Source organism: Adelges cooleyi, unplaced genomic scaffold, assembly GCF_023614345.1.
Source record: "Adelges cooleyi isolate 19-005CV unplaced genomic scaffold, UGA_ACOO_1.1 ACOO_flye_CR_arks_rails_tigmint_CR_PRNA_247, whole genome shotgun sequence".
Classification (NCBI taxonomy): domain Eukaryota; kingdom Metazoa; phylum Arthropoda; class Insecta; order Hemiptera; family Adelgidae; genus Adelges; species Adelges cooleyi.
Genome location: NW_026095912.1, coordinates 12,887,612 through 12,909,943, shown reverse-complemented (window position 1 = coordinate 12,909,943; position 22,332 = coordinate 12,887,612). Strand labels below are relative to the sequence as shown.

The 22,332-nt window shown below is 30.8% G+C and overlaps 3 protein-coding genes across 3 annotated transcripts; 1 reads left to right on the top strand and 2 right to left on the bottom strand.

Annotated features, from left to right (window-relative positions):
• The first annotated feature begins 316 nt into the window (after positions 1-316).
• Positions 317-5,717, top strand: LOC126836552 (regulator of MON1-CCZ1 complex). The gene is made up of 14 exons (XM_050570075.1): positions 317-532; positions 794-927; positions 999-1,163; positions 1,224-1,367; positions 1,443-1,620; positions 1,706-1,850; positions 1,921-2,026; positions 2,094-2,229; positions 3,429-3,492; positions 3,741-3,846; positions 4,042-4,279; positions 4,359-4,537; positions 4,693-4,832; positions 5,380-5,717. The coding sequence occupies exons 2-14, from the start codon at positions 808-810 to the stop codon at positions 5,540-5,542; spliced, it is 1,884 nt and encodes a 627-aa protein (XP_050426032.1). The 5' UTR covers positions 317-532; positions 794-807; the 3' UTR covers positions 5,543-5,717.
• Positions 5,718-8,363: 2,646 nt separating this feature from the next.
• Positions 8,364-12,524, bottom strand: LOC126837203 (regulator of G-protein signaling 6-like). Its single transcript, XM_050571025.1, has 8 exons — positions 12,452-12,524; positions 12,329-12,379; positions 11,699-11,805; positions 11,557-11,608; positions 10,185-10,399; positions 9,495-9,661; positions 8,750-8,863; positions 8,364-8,493 (listed from the first exon to the last, which is right to left on the bottom strand). Exons 1-8 carry the CDS (start codon positions 12,522-12,524, stop codon positions 8,364-8,366), a joined length of 909 nt encoding a protein of 302 aa, XP_050426982.1.
• A 2,929-nt stretch (positions 12,525-15,453) lies between these two features.
• LOC126837201 (calcium permeable stress-gated cation channel 1-like) lies at positions 15,454-20,801 on the bottom strand. Its single transcript, XM_050571024.1, has 14 exons — positions 20,661-20,801; positions 20,486-20,568; positions 20,252-20,398; positions 19,849-20,040; positions 19,590-19,775; positions 19,440-19,520; positions 19,203-19,380; positions 18,526-18,740; positions 18,317-18,464; positions 18,030-18,223; positions 17,774-17,962; positions 16,988-17,124; positions 16,628-16,908; positions 15,454-15,699 (listed from the first exon to the last, which is right to left on the bottom strand). Exons 1-14 carry the CDS (start codon positions 20,799-20,801, stop codon positions 15,454-15,456), a joined length of 2,418 nt encoding a protein of 805 aa, XP_050426981.1.
• Between the last annotated feature and the right edge of the window lie 1,531 nt (positions 20,802-22,332).

The following is a 22,332-nucleotide window of genomic DNA, read 5'->3' as shown; positions in this document are numbered from 1 at the left end:
TTGAATTTTTTAATAATATATTGTAAAATATTAATTTTCAAAAAATCAGCCGCTAAAAAAGTATGATAACGTTTCCGGCAGTGATCATTGAATGTAAAAGTTCATAGGTATGTCAGCCATTCGTGTTATCAATTTCCACAATATGGCTGCCGGTTACCTTGGTGGCCCGAAAAGCGTGGCGGCCATTTTCGGTTATCACATTGGTCGCTGGCATACCTGTATTGTTCTTCCACGGAAATCTTATCTTATCTAGAAAGGTTCTTTTATCAAAATACCACAGTACAGAAATTCAATAGATTACACAAATCGCAATACAAATTACAAATACTATTACTTTTGTACTTATTATGTAAATATTTTTGAATTCATCTTTTGTATTCTTTTAGTAATTTGTCATTGGTAAATCGTCAATGGCTTTTAGTTAATTCCAATAGTATTTGTGTTGTTTTCATTAAAAATTAAATAGCAAAATATTATTCTCTTAGATTACATAAGTTACATTACATTTGTGAAATACTTCCAGAAGGACTAGGTAATGTATTTGCCGGGAAAATCATAAACCCTCTTTCCTGTAACTCATACTTTATCGAACCAGATATTTGTTTGACTAATACTAGAATGCCAAGTCATTTTCTAACATTTCACAAATGTACAATGTTATACACGTTCCTCTCGTTCATGATGTTACTTTAAATGTAATAAATTACTAAAATTACATACAAGTACAGCATCATTGTACTCATGAATAGCTGAGCTTATTTTATCGTTAAACAATCCATCACTTGTTTTTAAGGTATCGTCGAAATCATGGAAAAATCTTTTATTGTAGAAAATAATTTTCTCAACTTGAACGACGATCCTATTCATTTTGATCCCGTAAGCGTGAGCAAAACCACAAATGTTTTCTACGATGAAGTCACCGAACAGGTAACGAATAACGGTAGTCCGCCACAGTGCAGATGTTCTTTGTACATATTTAATTATTGTTTTCTTCATAGATTATCACGGTGCATTCCGGGGAAATGACAGAAATAATCGTCACATCGTGTACCCGATGTAGAGAGAACTTGGTTTTTAAAATCGAAGACCGTGGCCCCGTGTCGTCAATTAAATTGTCTATGGACAGCAAAATTCTGACAATGATGCGAACGATGCTATCCATCGTAAGACGTGTAATATTATTGTCTATTGTGTTTGTCGTTAGTAACCCGGATATTGTCTAGGAATTAATGGACATAAAAGACAACACTTTGGAAAGTCCTTATTTTCTGTATTGCAAATTTAAAGCGGCCAAATTGTTGGGGTTCATTTGGACTGGCAAAAGTGAAATATTGTTGATCAGCGACAAGGGCGTAGAACTCTATCAGGTAGTAATCTATTTTAAGCTAGTTTTGGTTAATTTAAAAAAAAAATTAATACGAATGAATTCCACTGTTGACCAGGTCGAAGGACTAGGACCGAAACAGAGGACTATATTTTTGAAATCCATCAACTTGACCATCAATTGGTTTACGTATTCTCCGCAAAACAAAATTTTGCTGTTGTCGACAAACTCGTTTGGCGACGTACAACCGCTTCACATTCACCCCGGCAACGTCGCCAAACTATCCAAATTAGAAAGTTTGTTTTCCGAGCGACTCATTGATTCCCGAACGATGTATGGTCGTTAAATATATAGTTATTATGCTTTTACATTTATTTACAGTCGAGTTTGACAACATGTCCAATTTACGTAACCAAATAATTAGCGAACGAAACATAGTCTTGACAAACGTTTACAACATTCTCAGAGTGTTGGTGTTGCCGACTAACCAGAGTAGAAACGAAATCATTGTCTACACTCTGAACAAGTAATAATTATTTTGTTTTTTAAAAATGTTTTACTCATTGCACCGTTAATTCTTTCTAATATGTTTACAGAATGATGACATTTAAAAAATCTCACGTGTTGAAGCTCGTCTACAATGGGAAACTGTTAATAAACGTTGTGGATAATTTAATTATCGTTCATTATCAACATACAAAAGTGAGAGACAACAATATTGTAGTTTAACTTAAGTGGAGAAAAAGTGTCATTTAACATTTTTTCTCAGTGTTCTTCTGTGTTTGACATTTACATGGAGGCCGCTAAAGAAAACACTATACCGTGCTATTTGCCAATTTTAGATAACGTCGTCATTCAACGATCGTTTTCCAAAGAAAATGATCTACAACGCATCTCCGACATCTGTATCCTTTTACAAATTTAATTACTTTGTTTTAAATTAAATAACGTTCAGTCAACACAATATTTGTTGAAGAAAACAAAAAATAAGATTATAAGTGCTTAATCTCGACTTGGGCACTATTTAAACAATATTTTTTAAAATTTAATATAAGATTCAAATTATAAAAATAATTGTATTTTTATCTAAATAAAGGCCCAAACCATATTTGTATTAACAATTGAAATTTAAATTAAATTTTCTATAGGTCATGTTGTATGTAAGACAACAAACTGTATAATAATAATAATAATAATGGTACATGCATGCCTTATAGCTACTAAACAAAAAAATTTAAATAAATTTAGTAAATATCAGATTATCTACTATAGTCATCGTGTTGAAAATAATTTTGTTTTCTAAAGGAAAAAAATGTCATTTATTATTATTGAGAAAAACTGTTTTCCCAAAATGTTTTGGTATTCATTATTTGATTTAAATTTTACCTAACACTGCCATTTGCAATATTCAGCAATATTACCTAAATTTAGGTCACTATTAAATTAATTAATAAAACCCAAATCGTCTATTCAAACCACAAATGTTTTTTTTTATATTTTTAAAAATATCTGTTGTTTAAAAAAAGTGATTACAAGTACAATTTTTTTTATAAAATGTTATATTGATGTTACCTGTTACTATTTACTTACTGTGATTTTAAGTAGACTCATTTTTTCTCATATATACAGGGTGGTACATTTAACATATGCTATTTTATGGAAACAGTAGACATTATTATATGTTTTTAGAATTATTGTGTTGCAGTATTTTTGTAGGTTCTCTTACAATATTATCAATTTCTCAATTGACCAAGCAGAGTTAGATATTTATCCACTTAAAAAGTATAATAAAATATATAAGTATGTTATAATTTATTTTTTTAATTTTTAAAAATCAGCAGTCAAACGGTTTTGTTGAGGGAAACAAAAATTAAAATAAAACGGTATCAAATTATTTGTTGTCTATGAAATGATTTATATTTAACATAAATAACAGAAGAGAAGTTGACTAATTAGAAAAATATATTTGAAATTTAATTTTAAGGCACATTTAAAACATTTCTTTTGCCAGTTTTAAATATTATATTTGAATTTAAAAATTCTGCTAATTCGTGTAATATTTAAAACAGTGGTAGTTTATTTTCCAATGATGAAAAAAACATAGATTCCGCCATTTGCATTTCATTTCAACCAAATATTATCATCGATGCAAAATCTGGATACTTGTGGTATGTATACATCTTATGATATAAATCATTATACAATTACTGTTAATATTTAATAAAATCAACTTCTTTAAAATGTTTTTTTTTATTAAACTCAATTAGGTAAATTCTTAAGTATCACATTTATTATATTATGTTATTTTTTCTGCGGATGTTCAAGACTTAACAATAATTGTTGCTTTATTGTAATAAAATTTTTAAAAATACCATTGTAATATTATAGTTATTATTACCAATTTGTTCATTTTCAGGCATTTGAAATTGAACGTAACCGAGATTTCAAAAAGTTTTCTTAATAAATGCTCGTTAATCGATTTCCTTCTGTTGCGGTCGACATCCAAAGAAAGTATAATGGAGGTATTTACATTGTCAATTACATTAAGGGAAATCAAATAATCAGTTTAAAAATTATATTTTAAACAGAATAATATTGTACAAATTGAAATGTATATTGAGAGAAATTTAATTATGTTGTATATTTTTGTTAGTCAGAGACGAGTTGTTGAATTGAGTAGAATTTTAACGCTAACCGTCCAATGAAATATGATTTAGGTTTTACAAGACATGATTCTACACAGGAAAAGTGATATGATCGAGATCGGCAACGTCTTTGATCATTTAAACATTGTTTACAAAAGACATCTGAACACTCACGTAATGGTCAACAGTCCGTTGTCGCACGACTTTATGATTGTCGCCGAATCGTTGCGATGTAAAGTCGTCGTCGAACAATTTGATGTATACAAAAATGTATTCACTAAACTAGTAGACCATTTAGACGACACAAACAGTATGTCACGCTTTATATTAGTATAAATATGTATATGTATTGAGTTTATAATAAATTTAATATACTTTCAAATTACCAGGTGACAGGAAATACGCCGTTTCCATTCTAGTCGAGTATATAAGATCGTTAACCGACGCTAAAATAACGGTTGAACATTTCCTGTACGAATTGCTCATAAATTGTTTGGTAATGAACAAAATGTACTATCAACTACATCAAATGGTACAGTATCATATTTTCGCCGACTCTAAGCCTTTGGTAAGTATAAAAAGTAGTAGGTAGTTTTATTACGCCTGTCGAAACAATACCTACGTTAGATTTGGAAAATGCAACCGAGCTTTTGTTAAATAATATTAAAAAATAAAAATGTTTCAACTTGAATGTTATTAGTTGTTCAATTTATGTTTCATTAGGCATGTCTACTATTGTCGTTGGAAACGCTTTATCCTCCGGCACATCAAATCGCTTTGGACATGTTGCACCGACTCAATACGGCTCACGAAGAAATCGCAGAAGTGTTGTTGTCTAGAAAAGAAGTCATTCCTGCTATGAGGTAGTATACTGCTAACCATAACAATAATACCTAATAATTTATGTACATACTTGAGTATGTTAATCATTTTTATGTTTTCAAATAAACAAAAATTAATATTTTGACCAACAAAATGTTGTATTATTATTGTCACCTAATTTTGCTGTAAATTTTAGGCAAATAAAAAAAAAATTTCATCTTTTTTTTGCCTTGTTTTTTATTAAATAACAGAAAATAATTGTTTAATATACATTTTTATTTTAATAAAAATTAAGATTAATTATAAATGGCTATTAAATACATTTTTTTTTTCAAACAATTCCATACAACCTACTAAATATTTTATGTTGAGCTTAATAATTAATCCAGATCAATAAAAAAAAAGACAAAATTTCCCAGTTGAATGTTTGAACAGTTTGGGTATAAATCTAGTTTTGACTTGGCACATAAGTAATATTTTTAACGGTGTATTAATTTTTGTACGACAATTACGTGTTTAGGTTTTGTATTTTAATTTTAAATAACAAGTTGCCATAAATAATTTGAGTTTTTCATTTTTTAAATAAAGGTATATGTCGACACACAGGATGTTGGACCATTCGACCTATAGGAAATTAGTGGAAGTCGCAAATTCCACCGATGACCCGAAAATCGTCCATTCTACGAACGAAGAGTTTGCCCAGCGTAGATTAACTGCGTCGTCGAGCGATATCGCCTCAAAGACATTTTAACATTTTTAAGGCTATTAATTATCATTATTAATCGCTATTTGCGCTTAGTAATTTGTTACCAATGTATTTTTATTTTTTTATGTTATTGTTAAAAATATACACTGTTTACTATGTTTTACTTATTAGATTTTTGTTTTAATAAATGTCATAATTTTATCCTGATATATAAATATATGTATATTGGTTGTTAAACCGTTTAAAAATATCAAAACATTGTTTTTGTTCTGTAACCAAACTCTACTATAAATCTTTTTATGTACTTGGTAATTTAAAATACCTCTGCAAAATAACGATACACTTGTAATCTACGCCAAAAACTATACAAATACAGAACACTTCTGTTTCTGTTGTAACCGAATCCGATGTTTGTAGCACGTTTAGTTATTATCTAAATCCACTCAAAAATATATTTAACAGATTTTTCTTTTTACTTATATTATTTGCCAACTTGTAAAAACCTGTATTAGTATTAACTCAGATTTATTAGATTATTATTTTTTTTTTGGACTAACTATGTTAGGTACAACGTTTTCGGGTAACGTAGCAGGAAATTAACCAAAATAAGTCGTATAGTTGAAATATGATTTAATACATCTTGTATTATATTTTAAACAGATTAAAAGAAAGCGATTGAATATAATGTAAACATTGTATTATTTCTACGTATTAGTAATTAAATCAAATTTTTTTAAAACCTTATTACAAATTTTCTAAGTTCTACGTACATATTTCATCTACTTGCTAACATCAATCTACTATAGTACTATATTATGTAGTACCTAAAGACTATCATCGAATGTTGGATTAAGACGTTGCCACTAGCCACGTCTTGTGTAGAAACGAAGTACTTCCCAGACGGATATACTAAAAAAAAAAAAAGTTTAGTACCTATCCAAAATTGTATTAAGTTATTCGCGAGACAGTACCTCATATTCGCATTACTCTCTTCGACTTTGTCTTTGTACATTTTTGACTTGAGGTATCTTTGGTAACTGTCCGTCTCCATCAAATGATAGACATGTTTCTGACGACATTAATACACAATTTGATATTAGCAAAACAACAGTTGTTATTATCTAATATGTCGTGTCATCTAGACGAGATTCAATTGAGAAGCCACTTGCAATAAAAGACCAAAGCAACCATTTCTTTAGCTTCAACGCTGAGAATTGAGAAGATATTGGACATTTTTTGGATGATGTGATGTGATTTTTTAATTTAATTATTAGAAACATTTATTCTTCTTTTTACCTATGCGTATAAAAACATTTTGAAAGAGTATTTACTTATTATTTTTTTTTTAATTTTGATTGTATATCTAGGTATAAAGTAGACCTTTAAAATAAAATATATTAAAGAAAATATTAACAAAAACAAAAACACAGTGTACAAATTGACCAGATGTAATATGATGTATGTAAGGCAGTAGGGCCAAATAGTTAAATAATAATCAATAAAAATCAAAATGGTGAAATATTTCAGACCTCAAACGCTACTTATAATACCTACAACGTGAAAACAGGTGCTTTGATGTTTTACTTGCAGGGGATAGGGTAAATATCATCGTGAAAAATATGAATAACGTACAGCGGCCACGTCGAAGGTGTATCTATTCGGGTAGGCCATATTTTGTTTGGTCACTTCTCTGGAATGAGAATCGATGTTGATCCCGTCGCCCTCTATGTATTCAGTCCAAATGTCTTGGGCGGCTTGTGCGACTTGGCTCAAGGGCAACTTTTGGAATTCCACCACTGCGTCCCAAAATCTACACAAGCAAAACGCGATTAGATTTGAATAATTAAAATAATTTTATGTTTTTCCTCAAAAATCAACCGAACCTCTACCGTACAGAAATAGGTATTAAGGTTTTTGTCTTGAAAATTTAAAATCTACACGTCATGTATTTAGCGATTTACAATGTAAGCTAATCAATTTCGAAATCAAATCCTCGTTATATCGAATGGCGCAAAAAAGTTGTATAACACACGATTAAGGAAACCAAATATCATATTAAAGGGTAGCTTTAAAGGATTAATTGCTAAAACTCTACTAGCAATATACACCAATTGGTACATTTAATTATGTTAAACCGTTAAACATAGCAATTTCAACTTGATTAAGTATATTATCATATATTTTTTTAGCTAAAACAATTATTTCATCGACCTAAACTAACTTATTTAATTAACCCTGTTTATTAGATAACAGCTGCATGCAAAATTAAGAAGCCTAATTTAGTAATATAATATTCGACATCATAAAAATAGTGACCGAATAGTGTCCTAAATTTTATGTTGATTTCTTAATTTCCCATTACAATTTTTAAAATAAAATCAATATTTTTAATTGCAACTCCTTCCCCCTTTTTTTTGTTGTTAAAATATCAGTATTTCTAAAATTAAATTAAATAACGCAATAATAGAAACTCACAAGCTTAAAAAAATATTAATCTGCCAAAAAAAAAACCGTACTTAGTAATAAAATAAAATACCTACGTATTATTTATACATAATATATTATGCCAATATAATTTGAAATTGAATAATCTACTGAAATTTTTTATTGGTTGGCTAAAAAGTAGTCGTGGGTCCAGACAAAAAAAGGGGGGGGGGAAATTAAAAATTAAAATATATCATTGTATTTGTGAAACCAATACCACGTCTAGGCTCCATTTCAAAGGTAAAAAAAGTGTTGAATGAGAAGATTTTTGAACAAAACAATCGACATCACCATTTTTATGTACGGTAAATAACGGGGAAAAACTGAAAAAAATGAGCTCACATAGGTCTGCGGAATATAAAAATAATTTTTTTTACAGTTATTACTTGAGATTTTCATAGCTGAACTCTTTTTCCAAAAACATTTTGAAATTATCTTTGCCGACTGGATCTGACAGTATATCTCTCAAACTGAACGCCCATAGTTTTGTTCTGCAGCTGCTCAACGCTAGTCTGTTTAATCAGACAATTGATACTTACATATTATATATATTATATATAATACACGACAGGAACATTACAATTAGTTACACGTCATATCTATTAAATAATACAGAGTTGCGGCAAATTCGGCTATGGAATAAATCAAAAATCACAATTGTTCAATAATATAGGATACAATTATATAAAATATATAGTTGGTTTAATGTTTTCTAAATTCTAAAAATCCGGATTTTACTCAACTCTGTTACTTGATTGTTTGACTTACTGGTCGTTGTTGGTTTTCCAAATTCCAATTTTCTTTACCAACCAATAATTATAAGATATAGGATGTGTGACAAACGGATCGTAAGCAGCATATTGTACGCAGTATGGAGTATGACTGAAAACAAAGAAAAATTAAAAATAGTAATAGAGACTTTACCAATTGGGTCTTTTGAAAAAAAAGTAAGTATTGATTGAATATAATAACCTTATTATAAAGAAAACGCGGTAAATTAGAAAATGCTACTCGTATTTGTTTTTTTATTTTGACTTTTACTAATGACGTTTAAAATATGGATAAGGTTTTGGCAAAGAACAAAATGATGCTTGCTGAACACCGTGTTTTTAAGGTCTCATCTATGGTAGTATAATGCGTGTGGTAAAAATAAATGTATATTTATTTTTTATATATATTTAATTATTTTATAATAAATATTCTATTAAATAAAAATATAAAAATCTACACATCACAAAATACGAACTGAGTATACGATAAAATTATTAACCGGAATGGTAAGTGGTAACCTATAGATAACCACTTACCTGGATAGCAGCTAGTAAGACACATTTAGATGCCTATACCAATTGTTTTGAAGTTAATAAATACTTGAAAATCCCTAACTACTAAACTACTGAGCCTAAAAATTAGGTTCATGGGATAATATAATGTGTTTAAAAAGACCTCGTTTCAAATATACTAGTTTACATTAATTTAATAAACTTGGATTTTGAAGTCAAGACTCTCTCACTTGTTTCCGGGATGCGATTGACTTATGTTACGGCGGTCCAGATTTAACGGCTCACTAACATCCTCTCTTGTCGTGTCATCGTTTGTTTCATCAGTCTCTGTTGAGTTCTGAGGTGTATACGCTTTTAATTTCCTGTAATCTTTTTCCGTAGAGTGAAAAGTGCCCGGCTACAAAGTAAAAGTTGTATTGTTAAGTAAGTATTTACAATTATTTTCAAAACGACGCCGACACTGTGGCCATAACGTGGCGTCCGAGTTATTTGGATGATAACAATATTAATAACAGTACATAGTTATTAATTTTTAGGGAAATGGAATCACAAAAAAAGTACCCACCTAGATTGCATCTAAACATATTTTTTATCCTATGACCCAACTTACGGTAAGACCAACAAAATGATTCGTTCAAAAGCTATTGTGTAAATTCAATTGAAGCAATAGTTGTTGAAATGTATCGTTGTGGTAGAGCTCAGTGATATATTTTTTTTTTAAACTCTCATGTTTTGAATTATTTTATACAAGTATCAAAATTGAAGTATAGCATTCACAATACTTTTGAAAATGCCGCCAACCCATCCACCTACTACCCCCTTGTGCTAGCGTCACAAGGGCAACGGTCCACCGTGAACACACCCTAAATGCAGGCATGCCAACTGGGCAGTGCCAAATCGGGTTAATGGCTAATGCGCACCTTCGGTCGGTGAACGTTCCAAAAAGCTCTTTCTCGAAATTGAAACAGTTCACTATCTGTGTCATCCATTTCTTGAAACGTTGTGCTTCGGTATTTAGCGCATCTAAGAATCTCATCCCAGTGATCGGAGAACTTCTCTTTGAGTTTCGCTAGATTTTCCTTCTCGTAACGGGCCAACTTTGAAGAACTCATAACTCTAACGTTTAAATGTACAGCTGTAAAAAAATATATAAAAAAAATTATATATATAATGACACAAAATGCAAGTAACATAACTTGTTAGACAAGTACCCCTTGATCAGGCCTTGTAACTAATACATGGGAGAAAAAAAGTAAATAAGGAAAAATGTATAAATTAACCCGATTTGAAGTTGTTGCATTTTGAAGTGAATACTTCTTCATATGACTTGACGTCTTATATAATATACAATTTCACACACGATATGTCAGGTGTACCATAATAGGGAAGTGATGAAAACCTCAAGTCAAGCAGTGCAAGTGAGATGGAAATAGGTGGATTGATAAGAATTGGTCGATGGGTCGTTGCAGTTGTGAAACAAAACTTGAAGAAAGCCAGAAAGAGTTTAAAGAAAAATCGAAAGGATTTTGCGAGATCTTGAAATAGTGTTAGGTATATTGTTAGAGAATGTTTTGATTTTCTATGTAGATTATACTCCTTCCTTCCCATCTCCCAAGTCGACCTTCTCTTTCTTTCGCTCTTCTAATACATACAGCTAAATAAGTTTAAGAAGTATTTACGCCAAGTATGTAACTGTATAGGTACTGTATATACTTTGTATTTAAGGAGTCAATTTACTTCAGCCGTGTAAAACGACAAATACTCGTTGATTTATTGTAAATATTATTTTTACACTCAAAACTCATAAAAATGCATCACTGATTATTTAAAACATTTTTATCTCGACCCGTTCACGAGCTATGAATTTTTGAAATTATAGGTAAGTAATACTTTTATGTGTATACATAGGTAATTCAATTGCACATTTATTATAAGTTATTGAAAAATTTTAGTAAAATTAAAATCGGATAGAAATGTTTGTTAAAATGTTGTTTAAAATTTTTTTTTTTTTTTGAGTTAGTTTCTAAAAATGTATGATAATTAAAAAAACGATTTAATTTGTAGTTTTTTGTAAATTTAAAACTTTTGTAATTATTATTTCGTTCTTGTTTATCATAAAACATTAATAATTTTATCTTAAAGCAAAAACAATCCCTATGTTTTTTTTATAGGTAAAAATAATTATGCGTTAATAATCTATGTACAAGTGACGTGTAAAAGTGACTTTTAAAGACCAATTTTTTTTAAAGTGACTTTTAGTAATCTTGTTAAAACGTTTGTATTTGTGTTTACCGTATTCTTCGTCCCTTATTTCGTAGGAAATGGACGGATAGAATTTCGGTATCTGCAAAACGTAAATAAAATTAAAATGTCAGTTTTATATTTTTCAACAAAAAAAAAATTAATCAAATTTTAAAAACAATGTGTTGTATACTTGGAATCTATAAAACTCTCCGTTCCTCTGGACTGGCAAAAAACGATCATGAACCGGAAGTACATATCCATAGTACACTAATAGAGTGGCCAAGTGTCGGGCTTCGGCTGCATCAAATATCACAAAACAGTTAAATATTATAGGTAATACATAATGTACTAAAAAATTATTAAGTATGCTAAACATATTATCCAGTGCTCGACTTGGTAAAATGTATAAAAAAAGGTATTCTAATAACATATTATAGCAATTTAGGCATTTAGAACTGTTCCTAGAGTCAATAATGTAGAATTTCAACATAGTTGTTGAGTTAAATCCGCATTTTCATTTTAATAGTTGATGATTTTGCTTTTGAGATTGTGAATAATTTTTTTGTGAAAAAAGTAGAAACATAGGTTAATACATTTAATACATTCAAAATTCGACACAACTTTAAAACTCGATTTACCGAATAAATTATTTAAAAAAATTAATAATAAAAAATGTGATTTTTTTTTTTATTGAAAACGTGAAAACATTAGTTAATTCTCGGTTGCCCTTTGTCCAGGGGCCAGAAGGAGAGAAGAGGGGCCCGTCAAGCAATGAATTTATATATCTACTAGTAATAATTATTGTAGTATACTTTCAAACCTTCATTATGGACGTCGATTTGCATTGATATCCAATTAAGCAATTCATAGTCTAAAGAGTAGTAACGCATAATTAGACGAGTATTTAATCATAAAGCATGCACGAAAGTATTTTTCCATTTACCTTCAAAAACCGCTTTACAGAATTTTCCTGTTAAAAATTTGACGCGATTCACAACGTGAATATCTGCAGACATCTTTCCGATCAACCGCTCCATCTAATAAAATAGGTAATAATATTGTCAAGGTATATTATGTACGTATGAAAATGCATAGGTAACAAGTTCTTGGAGACATTACTCTTAAATACATCCACTGGTGTTGATTGGTTTTGTCTGGATTCGCGGGGTAAACCAGTGGGTCCAGAAGCAAATGGGATTCCTGTACATGACGCTTTAGGTTTTTTATTTGTCTGCAGTAACTGATACAAATTAACACAAGCAGTTCAGTATTAGTATTACATTTACTATTTAGTATTTTTAACTCACAGACAACAATAGAACGTTGTCAAACTATAATATTTTTCTATAAAAATTCAATTAAAATGTTAGTCTTTTTTTTTAATAACGCTCGCGTCAAACTCCTTGCCAAAGTAAAGAAATAACTTTACAATTACATAATTTAATTATACTTTTTTTATGGTCTTCTCATGTACTTTAAAACCCCCTTCTATATAATCAGGACTTAGGTAATAGTGATTTCCGGTGGTACACGATTGCACGATTATCGATAGATCAAAGAAAAACTATTACCTAACTAAGAGCACAGTTTTATTTTAACTTTAATAGTACACATTAGGCATTAACTGTATATTTTCATAGCCAGCTAAAAGACTATACTCCTTAGTTGTCATCAAATTATTTTCTTTATTCGATATACTTAAAATCTCTGGGGGTAGGTATGCAAAAGTTTATTAACGCTCTCCATTATATTAATGAGCTTTTGCCAGGACCTGTATGTACAGAGTGAATAGGAACGTTATCGTTTATGGAGACAGATGATATTCATCGCTGTATATATTTTTATAAAATATAATAACAGTACAGTTTAAAGTTGTGATTCTAAGACAAACGTGACAGACAGCGTGAACCGTGATAATATTAAATAGTAATATTAGAGTTGAAAACTTAAAAATTATAATTTCTGAATATGGAAAAGAATTAATAAACCCCCTTCCACTAAAAGGTTAGGTTAGGTGGAAACTTTTTCATTATTTCACTTTTTCGAGTGATGTTTTATCCGCCAATTTTTTACTTATGATTCGTAATCACCGTAAAAAAAACACTATGGTATGGCAAAAGAATCCTGACCCCGCTACACTGCCTTTTTTTTTTGTACCCGCGTTTATGCCTGTTCTGGAACTAAACTGTCGCGCCGGTACGATACGATTCGCTTATGGACTAAAAAAGTTAGATCTTAACGGACATTAGTGTAACTTACTTATACCAAAGCAACTTTTGCAACGCATAGGAAAAACATACGGCGAATATTACTTGAGCCACCACCCTCAGTAAATCAGTCACTAACATATAGTTCAACGACATTTTGAAAAGTTCGAAAGCAATATCCATAACGGCAAACGGAAGTCTTCACAAGATAGACTTTCAAGTTCCAATGACAGACTTGTCACTTACACTGCAAATCCTGGACCCGGGGTCGACGAATGCCCTACAACACTATGACACTGCCACCGACTGACTGATCAATACAATTCCGACTAAAGACAAGACCAGTGGAAATACAAGAGGCCGATTACTACAGTGGCGCCGCCTACGGTAGGCCATGGCAATATAAAACATATAAGTCAGAAGCTTTTTAATGTCGACAGTTTTCACAAAATGGCCGCTGCGTTTCCTCCGTTAGAATTACACGGCCGCCCGACAACGGCGGTAGCCATTGGCGGATAGCATACTGGTAACGCTCGATCATACGCCATCGACAGTGTTGCCGCGCGTCACCGTCGTGGTGCTACAACACTTATTGTGTTGGTCGCACTGTAATATCGACTTTTCCCCAAAGCTCAAAGCGGCAGGACAAGACGCTTCGGGCGCAAAAAGTAGGTCAACATAATATAAAATATTATAATTTTGAAATCTCCATCCCTTAAGAGAGCGACATTGTTGAAAGTTTCAAAGGGACGAGCTCTTTTACTTTTTTCAACAATGTCTCCAACCCTTATTTTATTGAGATTTTGACTATACTCGAGCAGATAATTTGGTTTTACATTTGTTCATGCACAGTTTTATGGTCCAATTTACGGACAAACGGTGTCATTTATAAAAATGGCGTTTTATGGTGTTTATGATCTTAAGAGTGTCACTAAATTCAATTAGGACCAATAAATAAACAAAAATAAATAGGTAGTATCATTGAGTATACAATATACATAAGTAATGTACATAATTAATATAATACACAATATACAATATATACTCAATAGTAGTATCCAAACGGTGTTAGCTAATAACGAAAAGTGTACTATTTATTGTATAGAAGGGCATCCTTTAATATAATATACTTTTTAATTGAACTTTATATACATTAGTATACTCGGTAGTCTATACATTTTGCTCAGGTTTTACCAAAACTCGTTACTGACATTTTTGTGAAATTAAAAAATAACAATGTCCCTGAGAGACAATCTGTATATAATTTTTAGAGTTTTAGTACCGATATGGAGATGAATAGGTTCAGCGATTAATTAAGTGTTTTTTTTGGTCTGATTCCATGATAACTTCTAAACTACTTAACCGATTGCTTTGTGGTTCGTAAGATCAGAAATAGTTATAGAGAAAAACTTTATTTGAAACGATTTTGTATAAATATAAAAACAAGTTTGATGTAGTAAATAAACTTTTTAAAACGCAATTTATAAAGTATCATGTTAGTACTATATTGAGAGTAAAAAATTAATATTTTAATATAATAATAAGGTATGTAAATATTTTGTCGCTCAAACAAACATTTGCTATGCCATCAATTGGCCGTTTTTAATTTGATCAGTAAAACCGGCGGTAGATAGCAGTGCCATTTTGCCATACACTTTTTACTAATTGTAAGTTCTTCCTGGTCCTGACACTATTCCACCAAAGTCGCCGCCATTGCTAAGTCACCAGGCCTTATAACCTAAACTGACACATAACTTTGTGACTGACCGTTCGAAAAACATTGATGATGGCGTACGGTGTTCTTAATCTCAATTTCCAAATCTTCTAACGTGCTACTAGAATCGTTTGGAGTCAACGGCAGTGTACTTATGTTGGCCACGGTAGTTAGTAAAGTTTGTCGCAGCACTTCGGGAATGTACTCTACCGCATGTGCGATATGGCTAAGTGTGGACTGATTAGCTTGATCTCTATGTGGAAGTCTAACCTGTATACATAACGTGTGTTAAAATTAAGTTTTCGATTTTACAATATATAGGGTGGCTCATTAGCGAGGTGGATATTTTTCAAACCCTTGTCAGTACCATGTCAATTTACATTTTTTATTTAAATTTCGATGCGAAGCTGAAAGTATGTTATTTTTACAATGATGTCTTATCTTTTTTTTACCCTATGTTGTATCTAAAGGTACATAATAAAGCTTAAAATAAAAATTAAATTTACCCCTTCCGCTTGAAAACTAAAACAAACGCCATAAAAAAGTGCACATTTTTCATCTTAACACTATCTTAACACTTTTTGAAAAATAATCGAATTACTTCCAAACTTGTGTGTGATATTCTTAAATTAAATTACTACGGATGCGTATAGTGAAATCCAAAAAACTATATTTAACATCTCTGTATAGTAGCTTATACTTTTTCTTTATTTCGGGTTTGTAGGGGTCGTTTTAGTACTTGAAACTAAAAATTAGATCTAGCGCGGTCTAGTATATATAACAATTTTTTGTAGTAAATGAAGTTTCTTTAAGGGAAACCCGAAAAAAATTTTAAGTACGATAAATTTTCAAAAATATGACATTTCTATCAGTTGATTTATACATTCTGAGAGTGCTAATTTTGAGTGGGGAGGGGGGGGGGTACTAAAGTCCCCTTAGCACTCCCATAGTTACGCCTATGCTGGCATGCCTCGCGTTTCCTAAGAAACAACTACATGGGTTTGGGCATTGCAAACGGCTAATTCCAAAGACGACGCAGCACTGACATTTGGACGAGTTAGAATCAACGTCCTCGGTGACTAATTAGGTAAAGATTTAGGTACAAATAACTGATTCAACTACATGAAAATGATAAATTCGACCGCACCAAATCCGCAATTGTTGCGGAAGAGTCAAAAGTACAGCTTTCCTGGTTTACCTGGTAACGTATAGGACTCCACGAGGAACAGTGATTGTAGAAACATTGGGACAGTGTAAACGCCAGTGTAATGATCAGACCGATCAACGCGAACCACGTGATGTCATGCAGCCCGTAACGAAGCATCGACAACGATGTAAAACTAACTTGCAACAGCACTATGGCCACCATTACACAATTGATGGCCGTACGGTGTATATTTTTACTGATTTTCGATTTTCCAAACGCATAGTAAATGTTGTAACGATCGACAAAGTGTTTGGTCACCATGTACATAAGACCTGCAAAACGCAACCGCGGTGCTTTCAAATACAATAATTTAGAGAACACAAACCGTCTTGACTGATGACGGCTTCTTACCGAACGGTGTGATAAGTGGGCACGAAACGCTATACACTGTTACAATGGTAAATATCAGCAACATCCAAGCGTATTGTACGCCAAAAGAAAATTCAGAAAGAACTAACTTTCTAGCACTGTGCGATTCCGCTTTTGACCTAAAACACATATTTTTAATATCGATAACATAATTAATAGCAAAAAAAAAAAAAAACTACCTACATAATTACATTTTAGTCAGTAGACTATGAAAATGCGGAAGTGTATAAGTGTTGTTGTTATTCGGTTATTAATTATCATATAAAAAGAAACTATAAATCATGTTAAAAGGATAATAATATTATGTCGCTGTTCATTAAAAGAGGTCGTGCTAGTATAAATCGCTTATGAATTTATCTTGGAGTAACAGCGTTAAGGTGAAACTGTCATAAATATTAAAATGTTAACAAATAAGTTCATGAAAACTGCTAGTTAAATATATGATTAGTTTAAACTTCAAAGTTACGGCTGATTAAAATATTAAAATGGATTATTTTTTGTCACTCTGGTGACTGCGGTCCAATCATTATAGGATTTTGGAATTATTTGGTTGGGAAAGTACTGACGTGTTTAAAACAAATGAGACTAACAAAAGTAATTTAAACCAGTTACAAATAATTAAAGATTTTAAGTAATATTATAACATTGTAGTGTACGTACTAGTTATAAAACATACTTTTGAGTGATGGACATATACAGTCGTATTGTTTAGGTTAAATAAGAAAAAAAAATGAAATATAACGAATGCTAATATAATAATGCGTTCACCTTGCAGTGGATAGTCGAAGACCGTACATAAACAGTTCTGGAAAACGTATGAGTTCCAAGCTCGTTCCTATTAAAGCTGAAGTGATGACATAATTGACAAAAAACGCACCTTTATCGGGCATAAACACACACCGCCAACGGTACGTTTCCATTCCAGTTTGAAGTGCTAACTCTAATAATGCATGAGCACTGGACATTTTGTTTTTTACGGTGTTAGAAAATATTTACATAGTATCTCCGAATGCACACACATTACCTTGTTAATCCCAAAGACGGTAAGATTAAACCCATAAACAAAAGAAACACAAACGTTTTGCGCATTATTGAATGGTTCCTTTTGGATCTTGTCCAATGTCTAAGCCAATCGTCAGATCGTATGACCAAAGCGGGCAAAAGTGCAGTGACGGTCAAAAGCAACAACGTTGGCATGAACTCTGATAGAATTGGGGTCTGAGAACAAATAGCAATAGCCAACCAATACAACCCAAGGTCGTAAAAAATGTTTTAAACTAAAAATAACAAGGTATATAATTGATGAGTTACATGTTTTTGAAATTCTCTGAGTATCAGTGAGTCCAAAAGGTTCAGTATAATCACAGGAGTGGTCAGAAAGAATAAAGTTCCCAACAAGAACGCATTCGTCAATATGATTTTACAATAACGATTGTGATAGGTTTCAGTTAGATTTTCCCTGAAATATAGTAAAATTAAGCAAATAGAATTTTAAAAACAGCCAATGTGTGTCAAAATACCAAATAATATCGTCTGGCGATGGAGCAAACTTGACGACCCATTTGTGCGGCTGAAGAAGGTCTGAGACAGAGCTGGTCGGTGGCCTAGGACGTTCGAATATAGTAATTTTATTTACATGATCTTGATAAATCTTTCGGGCTGAACGTAATGTGGTCATCGTAACAAATGCTATACCCATAGGACGTTTAAGAGCAGATTGTTTTTCTTCTTCTAACTGCGGGAAAATATACCTAATGTTAAACTGAATGACTTCAGTATTTGAGTGTGTGTTGGAAATTAACAACAACTAAAAGATATGAAAGGAATATGTAGAAAGTTTAAATTAGGATGTTGAGATGGACGTGTAAAGTGACTTTTAGTCATCGACTTCTTAATTTTACCAAAATAGTCCTGCTAGTTTTGACTACTTGATAAGGCGTGTTAATCCGTTGTAATGCGTGATCAATTTACCAACACTAAAGCACACAGAATTTAAATTTCCCACAAAAAATGATTTTATTGATTTTCAGCAGTGTCGATATTTTATTATCAAATCAGTTTTTTAAGTTGAATTAAATTGCTCTAAAATTCTATGTGCGACCTGATTTGATAACGCTGATTAAATAAAAAGTGGTTTCAACTTTCAAGTGTCTTAAACGAACAGAACAATGTCGGGGACTGAAAGGGTTCATAGTACCTCAGCGTCCAAACGACTTTCTTCTTGAGAATAATATTCAAGAGCATCCAAATTGTGAGAAGTGCGAAGTCCACAACAAATAAATATGTAGCCACAAATGTGTGGCTGAATCATCAAACGCTCACCCACTGTTTTTAAATGATAATCGCAGTACTGTTTGGCTTGACTAGCAGCATTCCTGTTAAACACAAGTAAAACGTTTTAAAATGTGAAGAACAAATAAATCATGACATTAACCTAAACCGTTGTAATTCGTTTGCTTTGTTAACGTCGTAAGCCAATTTAATACTCTCAACTTCAAATTCTGGGTATGCTTCTCTAAAAAATAATTAAAAAATAAAACCGATTATCAATTGTATTACTTTTGAAAATTACAAGTCAACTAACTTAAAATGTTGAGCTAAATCATACATGTCTGAATCGTTTCTTGGAATATTAGTGATCATTAGTGTACGAGACCAATGGTGTTCGTTGTTTTCCAATTTTAGCTTAGCAGAAAACCTCCTCATAATGAATATAGTCAATGGAAGATATAGCATTGCAATACTCACGTGTACCCACAGCCACGGAGAACTAAAAACAAAACTAAATGTTTATTAATAAAAACAAGAAACAATGGCAATCGTTTAATTTTAACGCCACTTACTTCGGATGAAGATTACTGACTGTAGTGTGTCCGAAGGAGCTCTCGTTGCCTTCCAAATCACCAGCAAAATTTATAGGCAATACGATTGCTAACGACACCACAGTTATAATACCCATTAAAACAATTATGTGACATTGAAATGAAAGATATTGCACTGCGTCGTAACCACATTTCTGTAAGATTTTCTTGTCCCTAAGACAATTTACAGTCTATTACACTTAAAACTTCAAAAATTTCTCGATGCCTCGCCAATGAAACCAATACAAATAGAAAGAACTGTTAAGCCAGTTTAAAATGAATACTGTCTAAGAATGAAGGTTTTTTTTGGAAAGTATAAAACCCAAAGGCGCCACCCCTTTCAAATATTAATCTATGTAATAGTTTTACAAAAAAATATTATTACTCGAGATACATAATTGTTAAAAACCAACCAAACCAAGCAAAAATTCTACTATCGAATGGTGTGTGATTTCTCTCAAGTGTAGTAGAAGTGCCATCTTCTAAATACTCTGATCTTTCAGAGGAACTGCCGTAAAAAATTCGAGCCCATCTAAATAAAATCACTTACTGTTAATACATGTATTATTGTCTATTTAAACTAGTTAGAAAAATAATGGTCAAATAAATCTTTAAATACTTTTCATGATCGTGGTTGGCTTGTTCTAATTGACTATAACTCCATGCTTTTTTTCTCATAAATGAGAAAAATAACACTAAAAACTAAAAAAAATGAAATTTTAAAGTTTGTTTTAAATATATACATAATATTTATTATTTTAAACAGAATCAACGACTATTCAAAATATTCTTACAACACATCCTAAAGCATTGACCATTAAGTTTTCTGGTATTCCTTCATACGCAGTAAAATTAAGCCTGTTTTTTGTTCGATTGTTATAAGTACATGTATCTCTAGTTGTTTTACTAAATTCATGAGAAAAGTATGTTTCCATTTTACCTAATCTAGGCCTGTAAAAATGAAAATTATATGATTAAAACAAGTTTTCTGTACTTACAATAAATAATAAGTTTGCTCTATAATAAATATACCAATGATACATGTATTATTGTACAGTAATTTAGTATTTAGCTATCAAATGGAATATGAAAAAAAAAACAAGTTTAACATAAGGTGGAAATTGATCATTAAACGTTAATTATTAGGAACATCATAATGTTATTGTAAATTATCCATAACCTGATATGTGATATTGTTTTTAATTTTTGGTATTATTCTATAGAAATTTTAATACAGTAATATTAACATATATATCATTTAAGCAATTATCTAAAATAAGCAGTGTTAATAGTGTTTAATACAAAAATATAATTTTAAAAAAATAGGGTACCTTGTTCCGAGCCCAGATCAAGTTGATAATTAAGCAAATTTGTTTTGACGTTTGATTGAAACGGTTTAAGCAACAAAGTACTTTTTTTGAAAAAAATATTATTGCTCTATAACATATTATATGTATATAAACAGAGAGGCTTTTATGGAATACAATAATAGAAACAACATAACAACATATTATACTTATGATAATTGATAATGCATGTAATATTTTAAAAACTGAAATTAGTTTTTTTGATTTTGTTCAAAAGGTTATTTAGTATTCTGAAAAAAATCATCAAAACTAATTAAAAACATAGATATTAGAATATATTTTTATCAATCGGTTTAAATAAAACAATATTTATTTTTTTTAAATATAATCTCCTTGGAAACAGTTTTAACCAATACTTATAATTATCTTAAATTCAGTCTTTAGATATCTTTTATATCATTCAGTGGGATATTAATTATAAAAGGATATATTTCGGTGGTGATCAAAATTTATTACCTAACCGACGAAAGGGGATTAAAATAGTATTATTAGATTAACTCAAAAATAATATGTTAAGTTTTCAAAAATAATTTACATTATGAATAAATAAATTATTATTATTGTTATATGCCTCTAGTAAGTATATTGTTTAAAATGTTTTTTTTTACTATTACTATTTCTATAAACTACATTTCTAGTTAATTAATTTAAAACGTGTTATAAAAAAAAAACGTGGTCTACCGAAAATATAAAAATTGTATTTAAGAATATGAAAATATTTTAACACAATTCATTTTAGACGACCATATTGTCTCATCGAACTAGTAATTGGACTTTTCGAAATTATTTAAACAATTACTAACACATTTTGGTGCTTTGCTTATTTTTAAACTACCTATATATTTAATTAACTCATAAATCACTTTGTGTTACTGTACGTAATAATTAAAATACAAATAAATAAACTATGTCTTAAAGTACAAGGGGAAAAATATTGCGTCATAAACAAAAAATGTTTAATCACAATTTTTATAAAAACTCATTTAGTTGTCAGAGCGTTAACCTTTTTTAATATTACCACAAAATTGTTTAAAGCAGAAGGGTCACTTAACAATGTAAACAGGCCATGTTAGTAATGTCCATGTTCCAATTTTGCTAT